Source organism: Centruroides sculpturatus, unplaced genomic scaffold (genome assembly GCF_000671375.1).
Source record: "Centruroides sculpturatus isolate CEXI.00-Female unplaced genomic scaffold, Cexi_2.0 scaffold404, whole genome shotgun sequence".
Classification (NCBI taxonomy): Eukaryota; Metazoa; Arthropoda; class Arachnida; order Scorpiones; family Buthidae; genus Centruroides; species Centruroides sculpturatus.
In genome coordinates, this window is record NW_019384604.1 from 231,765 (window position 1) to 240,760 (window position 8,996).

The following is an 8,996-nucleotide window of genomic DNA, read 5'->3' on the forward strand; positions in this document are numbered from 1 at the left end:
CTGAGAACCAAACGATTTAAACAACGTTCTTTTTCTAAAGCAAAAACTTTGCTTTTAGTCACCACATATGCCGGTATGCATATGTGGTGACTAAAAGCAAAGTTCTGTTTTAGAAAAATGTAAACTAAAACTAAACAGCAATATTTTATACTACTATTTATTTATTTATATACAGATATACTGTACAGTCACATTTATATTGTAGCATTTAAAGAATTTTCTAAATTTTTGACGGGTCGAAAAATTTCCAGAAATTTTTCGAGGGGGTGGTCCGTCCGGATATGTCAGGCCCCGTCCCTCAACACCCGGCCGCCCCATTGTGGGTCTGGGCGAATCCATAATGGGCTTGCTAAAAGAGACTATCTTAGTGCCCGCAGTGTGGAAAGAGAAAAAAAATGTAACGCGATTTAGTTCTATTAATATTTTAGCGACTTTTCTTTCCTACGAAAAATTGTTATCTTCTAATTTTTGGTTTCCATCCAGACAATTAACTTTTTTGTTCGATTTCAGTTCCGACTTTAAACCGACCATCGCCTTTTGGTTGTTTCAAACAATAACAGGTAAGATCTTTATTCTTGGTACAACTAATAATTATCCATGATTGTTCGAAAATCTTTGGACTTTGGTGAATCTCGTCTAAAGCCAATTACCCATCGTGGCCGGGAACGACTGATACCACGGAAGTGATTCGCGTGTTGTGCGTGATATCAGCGTGACTAGCAGGTCGTTGCCGAAAACACACGAGAGAATTTCTAAACCTGTGACGTTAAATTCCTTATTACTGTATGCGGATGAAAAATTGGTTACATCCGAATTTATAAATACATCTTTCGTTGACTTTTCCGTCACCACTTTCCGGTTTGGTAAACGTTCGGTAATTTTTAATCTGATTTTTTTTTTATCTGTCGTGAAACTTAAGACCAGATTAGTACGGGTTTCATTCTGATCTGCACGTTGGGAACGGACGAAATCGTAAATCGAAAGTTTTCGTTAAAGCTAGTTATTTGGAAGTGATTTCACACCTTTTGTTTTTTTAAATACAGTACAGTACTTTAAAAGACTACCGGACACTCCGTCATAAAGTCAGCGACAAGCGATTCAGCGCTTCCATCAGACAGAAACGATACATATGACAACTAAGAATTAATGTGATTAACTTAAATATTCGATTGTATAAATAACTGCCCGAATGAAAGTTGCTAAAACCATTAGCAATGTTTTGCATTAGATTGTTCTTTTGATTCTTTATTGGTTAGTAAAATGGAATTTCACTTGGGTAAATTATCACTGAATCAAGATAGAAAGTTATTATATGACCTGGCGCTGCGTCATAGATCGGTCTGCCGCATCTTTTGTTTGGTGTTCCAATTGGCACTCTTTTCTCCGTTTTACTGTCGTTTATTTTTCTTAATCTTCACTATGATTTTTGTGTTTCACTTACGCCCAATCTCATGGAACCGTTCTTTTATTTTTTGCGGTTTTTTTTTATTCTGAACTCTCGTCCGATGGTTCCTGATTTAGGGTGTGTGCCATTCGCAGGACCATCCGTGAATGGCATGCATTCTGAGCCAGAAGTCATCCCGTATAGGACCGTACAGGAACTGATTAGCTATTTCTGAAAGAAGAATTTTCTTTTGATTTTTGAAACATATTCCGTAATTAGATATTTTTGAGTAAATATTTGTTTCGCTTTACTAGCCTAAATTTTAGGCCTAGCTATATATATATTTCAAATGTATTTATCAAGTTAATCTTAATACAAAAATATTTATTTAAAATTAAAAGTTTGGTTTGGTTTATTTACGACATGGGCGATCTGCCGAGGAGGATGCCTCCCGGGAGGACTTTCTAAGGGAAAATAGCCCCTATTTAGGTGTTATATACATAAAGAAAACCCAAAAAATTCCGTATGGCCAGCCCTTTGGTGAGGCGTGAATCCGTGACCAACTACTAGTGTTTAATGGTTTTATCCATTAGGCCACTGGTGGGCCTAACATTAAAGGACATCGTGATATAAAGTTAAACATATAAAATTACAAAAGTAATTCTGGTCTTCACGAATATAATTTGCTACTTATCCTTTCGTTTGCACATTACAAAAAACAGTTAAGGCTTAGACTAATTTCGCCATAGTCAATATCATTTATAGTGTTTGAATTGAATAGGATAATTAATAGTAATTACAATTACACTCAACTCTTTGTATCTGTGGTTTTTCCAGAAGATAATTAAAAGTGCTGCAACGACTTGTGTAACTTCCTCCGCGAAAAACATTAGGAATTACTTGCCAAAATTAAAATTTTCTGTGGCATCATCTGTTATGAGATTTTTTTAAAAAAACTTTTATAATATTAATTATTATAAAATGGCAAAAAACTTAATTTTGCGGTAGACATAAGCTTATAAAAATTTTAAATTCTAATAACGAGTAAAATCTTCATTAAGTCGACCCACTGGACCTACGACACGTGACCTCTTCTAGCTCCCTTAACCTTTAATCACCAAAATTTATTAGCATCAATGCCCCTTATACGAAATTTACCATGCCAAATTTTGTTTTTTAATCATTATCCCATCCTGAGATAGTAAACGAAATAGACCCCAACACACACACACACACACACGTAATTTTTCACTTAGTGGTCTTTCCGGATATGTCTAGCCCTGTCCTTCACTACTCAGCCTCTCCATTGTGGGCCTGGCCAAACCCATAATGGGCTTGCTAAAGAGACCTTCTTAGTGCCCACAGAGCAAAAAGAGTTTTTTTTTTAAGCCTATATTTAAAATATGAAATAAAAATATTACAGTTTAGTTAATTATTTTTACGGAAAATTATTTTTAAAATACAGAAATTATTTAAAAATTTACTATTTTATTGTTTACTTTTTAATGCTTTTTTGGTTAGCTGCTGTGGGTGGAGGGAACCGCGCTCGGAATTCCACAAATACTAAGGGTCGAGTGTATTATTATTTAGACGGTAGCATTCTAAGAGAATTTCATTTAACATCTTTTAAAATATAAATTACAGGTATAACCGGCATTCTTTTGTTCGCTATTGTATGTATAATGTTTGTTTTCTCGCATCCTTACATCAGGCAAAAAGCATATTCTTATTTTTGGTCAACCCACAGTCTGTACATTATTTTCTTCGTCCTATGTTTAATTCACGGATTGGCGAGGATCACTGGCGTGAGTATTATTATTCGAAAAAAATTTAATTATTTTATAAATGTATCTTATTTACACATTTTTCAGTCGCCACGTTTTTGGATGTTTGTAATTGGACCGGCGATAATCTTCACTATTGATAAAATCGTAAGTTTGTATACAAAATACATGGAATTGGACATCTTAGAGACAGAACTGCTGCCTTCAGGTAACTCGTTATAAATATTAATGAAATTATTAACTTATCGTTAAAGTAATCGACGTGTTATTAGATTTCTATTGAAATTCATTATCCTCTCTTTATAGCAAATACAAAAATAAACTATTTTTGAACAGATATGCTGTAAACAAATAGCTGTTTGAAAATGGAACTTATTGGGAAGGGAACACATGTATTTTTTAATACGATCTACTATCTTCTTCTCATCAATATTAGTTACTTATACTACTAAACATACCCGATTATATTTGCCGAGTTTTTTCTTTATTCCAAACGTTTTCAGCTTATTTGGATAAGCCATCTTCAGGCTTTCACATTCATCGTTCTAATGGAACATTTTGTTCGAATTTCATTTGAATTTGAACTTTTAACAACTTATGTATATACAGGAGTAAATAAATAGCTAACAATAATATCAAAACGTGTTGTAACTTAACAAAAACACGAAAAACATAAATTAAAAATAAATGAAAATAAAAAATACACTCTCAAATCGCGTTGCAATTTAACAATGAAATAAAAACAGAAATTATATCAACTTTAAATGAGTCTAAACTACAAATTCCTATAAACTCCAGATAAAAAAATCTTCTGGCTTTTTATCGCGCTTGCTTTTTTCAATTTTGTGTTTTCCAGTCGTTGGTTGTGGGTTTTTTTCTTTTGTGTTTAGGCTTCTGTTGCTTTTTTTACTTTTTTGAATTTCTATTTTTTCCATTTTCTTGGTTTTGGTCGTCGATTATTTTTTTTTATGTGGAGTTTATAGGAATTTGTAGTTTAGACTCATTTAAAGTTGATATAATTTCTGTTTTTATTTCATTGTTAAATTGCAACGCGATTTGAGAGTGTATTTTTTATTTTCGTTTATTTTTAATTTATGTTTTTCGTGTTTTTGTTCAGTTACAACACGTTTTGATATTATTGTTAGCTATTTATTTACTCCTGTATATACATAAGTTGTTAAAAGTTCAAATTCAAATGAAATTCGAACAAATTGTTCCATTAGAACGATGAATGTGAAAGCCTGAAGATGGCCTATCCAAATAGGCTGAAAATGTTTGGAATAAAGAAAAAAACTCGGCAAATATAATCAGGTGAGTTTAGTAGTATAAGTTATTAATACGATCGTAATTAAGAATTTCCTAATGGTTGATAATTAAGAATTTTTCTTAATTATCAACCATTAGGAAATAAATGGGTTTAAATAAGATTAGTTCTTAATCTTATTTAAACCCACATTTTTTTCCCTACACAAACAATGATTGAGTAGTTAATAATAATAATAATGATGATGATAAATATATACTGTATTTTATATAATGTGTTGAAAAAAATTTGACTCACTCTTAACAGGGCAGAGCAAAGAATCTTGTATGAATATCTAAACGAAAATATATTTCAGATGTAACCAGATTAAAGTTCGCAAGACCACCCAACTTTCGTTATTTATCGGGTCAGTGGGTGAGGCTTTGCTGTACTTCTTTCAGTCCGAATGAATATCATTCCTTAACTTTGACTTCTGCTCCACACGAAAATTATTTGTCCGTCCACGTAAAAGCTCAAGGACCTTGGACTTGGAAGCTTAGGAATTATCTAGATCCCAGCAATTTAAGCGATGCGCCTCTTCCAAAGGTTTGTATAAACATGAGCGTCACGAACGTGCAGTAATTTATATTTTCACAAAGTGGCTTACATTTAATCTTATGTCGTATCGAATTAATTACAGCTACGTTTGGAAGGTCCTTACGGAGGAGGCAACCAAGACTGGTACAAATTCGAAGTTGCGATAATGATCGGTGGAGGAATTGGAGTGACTCCATACGCTTCCATATTAAACGATTTAGTTTTCGGTACCTCGACTAATAAATATTCAGGCGTGGCTTGTAAAAAGGTAAATATTGATATAATTATTTTAAAGCGCTAATTTTATTGATAAATTGGCTGTATCAATTTTATAATTGTAGAAAATAAATTTGTACATAATTTTTACACATTTAAGTTTTAAACATTCTAATTTACGCTAAATTCATTATCTATCTGACCACGAAGTAAACTAGCACTTATTCTAATGAAAAAAATCCGGCAAAGAGTTGCGTAACTTTTCCGGATGTTAAAAGATTTTATTTAAATGACCACGAAGTAAACTAGCACTTATTCTAATGAAAAAAATCCGGCAAAGAGTTGCGTAACTTTCTCGGCTGTTAAAAGATTTTATTTAAAAATTTACTTTTTGATTATTAATTTATTATTATAAAACGGTAAAACGTTTAGTTTTGAGAGTAGAAATGAACTTTATAAAAAAATTGTGATGCTAATAACGAGTAAAATCTTAATTAAGTCCCATCCCTCTCGAGATATCATACGTGAAACCCACTATCTCTTCATCCCTTCACCCTTTAACCACCAAAATTTAATACTATATAATAGCAATTTAATAGTCCTTATATACAAATTATCATGACAAATTTCGTTTCTCCAAATCGTTATCACTTTCTCTTAGAAAAGCCGGGAGAGTAATAGTAATCTACATTTAATTCCAATGTATCACAAGATAACTATATATGAACTTCCTATGAAAACTGGAAGCTACGTTATTTCTCAATTCAAAAATTTCTCCCGAAAGGAGTTAGATAGATGACCGACACGACTCTATTATTAATGATGTACTGTAAAGGGACAAACCACTACTAATTTGAGGTGGAGAGCATATATTTTTAATGAAATAAATTAAAAATATGATTATAAAATTGCAGCCTGGCATTGTGACGATGTCATAATAAACAATTGCTCGTTTTTTTTAATAGATTTTCATTAATGAAACGATAAATTTCTTCTAATATTCTCAATTACATTTAGAAGCTATTTTTTTCTATTTTTATTTCTTTTTTATCATTGTTATAATTTTGATATTCTGATAAAATTGTGTTTTGAAATGAGTATTCTTCTGATCGATAATCCTAATAAAACAAAATTATATATTAAGTAAATACATTTGTTGATAGTTATCCGTATAATCTTAAATTATAAGTCTTTATTTTTATTAGATTACGTTTGAATTTAATTTAGTTCATTTTTCTAATTTGATAATCGATTATTCATTAATTAATAATTTAACCATACAAAAAACATAATAGATTTAATAAAATATTTTCTTTGTACAACAGATATTCTATAGGAAAAAAACACCTAACATATATTACACTAGTTGAATAGTGTATAAGCCTGTATGATGAATAATCAGTGATTACATATAATGGATCTTTCTTTTCTTTCTTCGCGTTATAAATTTTTTAAAATTACTTTATTTGTGTCTAATAATAATTCTAAATCTATTTCTGAATGTTTTAAAATCTTCAATCCTAATATTTTCCATGTATTTTACGCATTAAAATAAAATTCTATTGTATTATTTTTATGTATTAGAGTCAACCAAATAATATTAATGTATTAATAATACCAGAAATTGTAAAGATTTTAGAAAAAAAAACAGTTAAAATTCTGTTTTCTTTTTTAATTTACAAACAGAAAAATATATAAAATTTCATAAATTAGAATTACAATTATATTGAATTATGTTATGTTACATTATATAATACATTGAAAATTAACAAAGGTAATAAAACAGTTTAGAACATCAATAAAAAAAATTTTTTATTGAAAATTATGAATTCAATTATGTTATTTTAATACTAAAGCAAATTATATAATTTCAATCAGACAGTATTTTATAAAGTAATATCTATTTCTTTCATCAGAAAAGTTTAAGGGGAAGGAAGAAACTACATAGTAAACAGAGTTAAATGAGTTTATTGCCATCTATTCTACCGACAGATCGGATGGCAAATGGAAATAACATAATGGGCTATTATAGTCAATCATTATATCTAAGTAGAGTTGCTCTTCTAACTCTCTTCACTGCCTGCCATTTTTATTGTAAATTTTTTGAAGAGCATTCTGTAATTTTAACATAAAATATTTTAAATTTTCTTGTGCTTTTAAACGGTTTTGTTAAAAAAAAAAATAGGAAATATAAATATTTCATAAAATATAAAGAATAAGTTAAATATTGCTTTAAAAGTATAATAAATATAAATATATATATATATATAAAGTTTTAAAGAAACAAACTAAAATTTATATATAAATTTAAATTTATTTTGTGCCGAGACAAGAATACGTAAAATTACTCTGTATAAATCAGTAGGAAATAAAGTAAAAAAGTAATTTATGTTTAGTGAATCCGATTAATCAAAATTATTGTTCTCATATAAATATATCTAAATATATTAAAATTATGTGATATTGTGTCTAAATTAAGAGGAGAAAATGTTAACTGTAAATTTTTTTTTTTAATTTAAATGAATTCATTACATTTATTAACAGTAACAAACTCGATAATAAACATTACTATTTATTAAATATTGTAGTGTTATTCAATATAAACTGTTGGTTTTTATGATGAGTCCAAGTAACTTTTTCTCCTCTAGCGTCATCGTTGCTATGGAAACATCATGTCTAAATGCCTGATCATTTGAAAAATTGCCAGTAAAGTTACTTTCTCTCCCATGATATTTTATTTGGTTGAGAATCAATTGTTGCATCCAGCAGCGATCGACACAGACAGGTAAGAAAGCGATGTCTGACTTCGCTTTTATATAATTCCGTGTTTTTTAAAATACTCTGAATTTTATTCTCTTGGAATGCTTATTCGTATTTTGACTTAAAAATGTTTTGACAGATAAATTTAGTGTAGACAATATTCTATTCTACTTTATTATCAGCTATTATATAATACGCCCGAAATACTAATTAAATTTAATTTAATTATGTGATATCTCTTAAATAAGAAACTTCGTCTAATAAATAAGGCTAACTAAAAACTAGATAATGCATTCAGATATCGTAATGTTATTTAAAATTAATTTAGGAAGTTTAATGAATTTAATTGAATTTTTTATATTGTAAGATTAAGTGTAAACTTAACTGTACGTTACACTTTTATTATTTATATTTGATTTTTTTTTTCTAATTTAATGATAAAATTATTTTCTAGTCTAATTTTACATAAATAACTTGAAATATTATAGAAAATTCAATAAAGAAAGTTAATAAATTTAAAGCTCAAAAAGTGAATTCTTTTATCTTTCATGTTAAATAAACTAAGATTAGTTTTTATAAAATTTCACAAAATCGACATATAATATTTATTATATTATTAACTGAAGACTTATTTAATTCATTTTATCTTTTATCGTGTGTATATTTAATATGTTTTTGTTTTATTGCTGTTCTATTTTATATGAATTGAGACTTCAATTTATTTAGAATTATTTCAGCATTTAATAGTTTTAATAAACTAAAAAATAAGTTTATTTTATTAATTTTGTGAATTAATAATAATTATTCTTTTTACTTAAATATTATTCATTGAAATATTTAATTACTTTTATTTACTTAAAAGGATATTAAGTATTTCATTAAACTTATAAACTACATTAATATAAAATTTATTTATTTATTTCTGCTAAGGAATGCATTATAGCATGAAATTAACATTTTAATATATTTAATAGTGAATATTTAATAATTAATTCTTATTTTTTTTTTTACA

General features: G+C 28.5%; 1 protein-coding gene across 1 annotated transcript; it reads left to right on the forward strand.

The window, feature by feature from the left end:
- The first annotated feature begins 595 nt into the window (after positions 1–595).
- On the forward strand, positions 596–7,243 carry LOC111625129 (dual oxidase-like). Its single transcript, XM_023368170.1, has 6 exons — positions 596–874; positions 3,029–3,189; positions 3,256–3,376; positions 4,788–5,017; positions 5,112–5,276; positions 7,217–7,243. The coding sequence occupies exons 2-6, from the start codon at positions 3,067–3,069 to the stop codon at positions 7,241–7,243; spliced, it is 666 nt and encodes a 221-aa protein (XP_023223938.1). The 5' UTR covers positions 596–874; positions 3,029–3,066.
- The last annotated feature ends 1,753 nt before the right edge of the window (positions 7,244–8,996 follow it).

Bases quoted from the DNA above. Each gene is read 5' to 3' on its own strand.
- LOC111625129 (XM_023368170.1), top strand. From the start codon at position 3,067: ATGTTTGTTTTCTCGCATCCTTACATCAGGCAAAAAGCATATTCTTAT. The intron at 3,377-4,787 runs GTAACTCGTTAT...AATATATTTCAG, and splicing joins GACAGAACTGCTGCCTTCAG to ATGTAACCAGATTAAAGTTC. The intron at 5,018-5,111 runs GTTTGTATAAAC...AATTAATTACAG, and splicing joins GCGATGCGCCTCTTCCAAAG to CTACGTTTGGAAGGTCCTTA.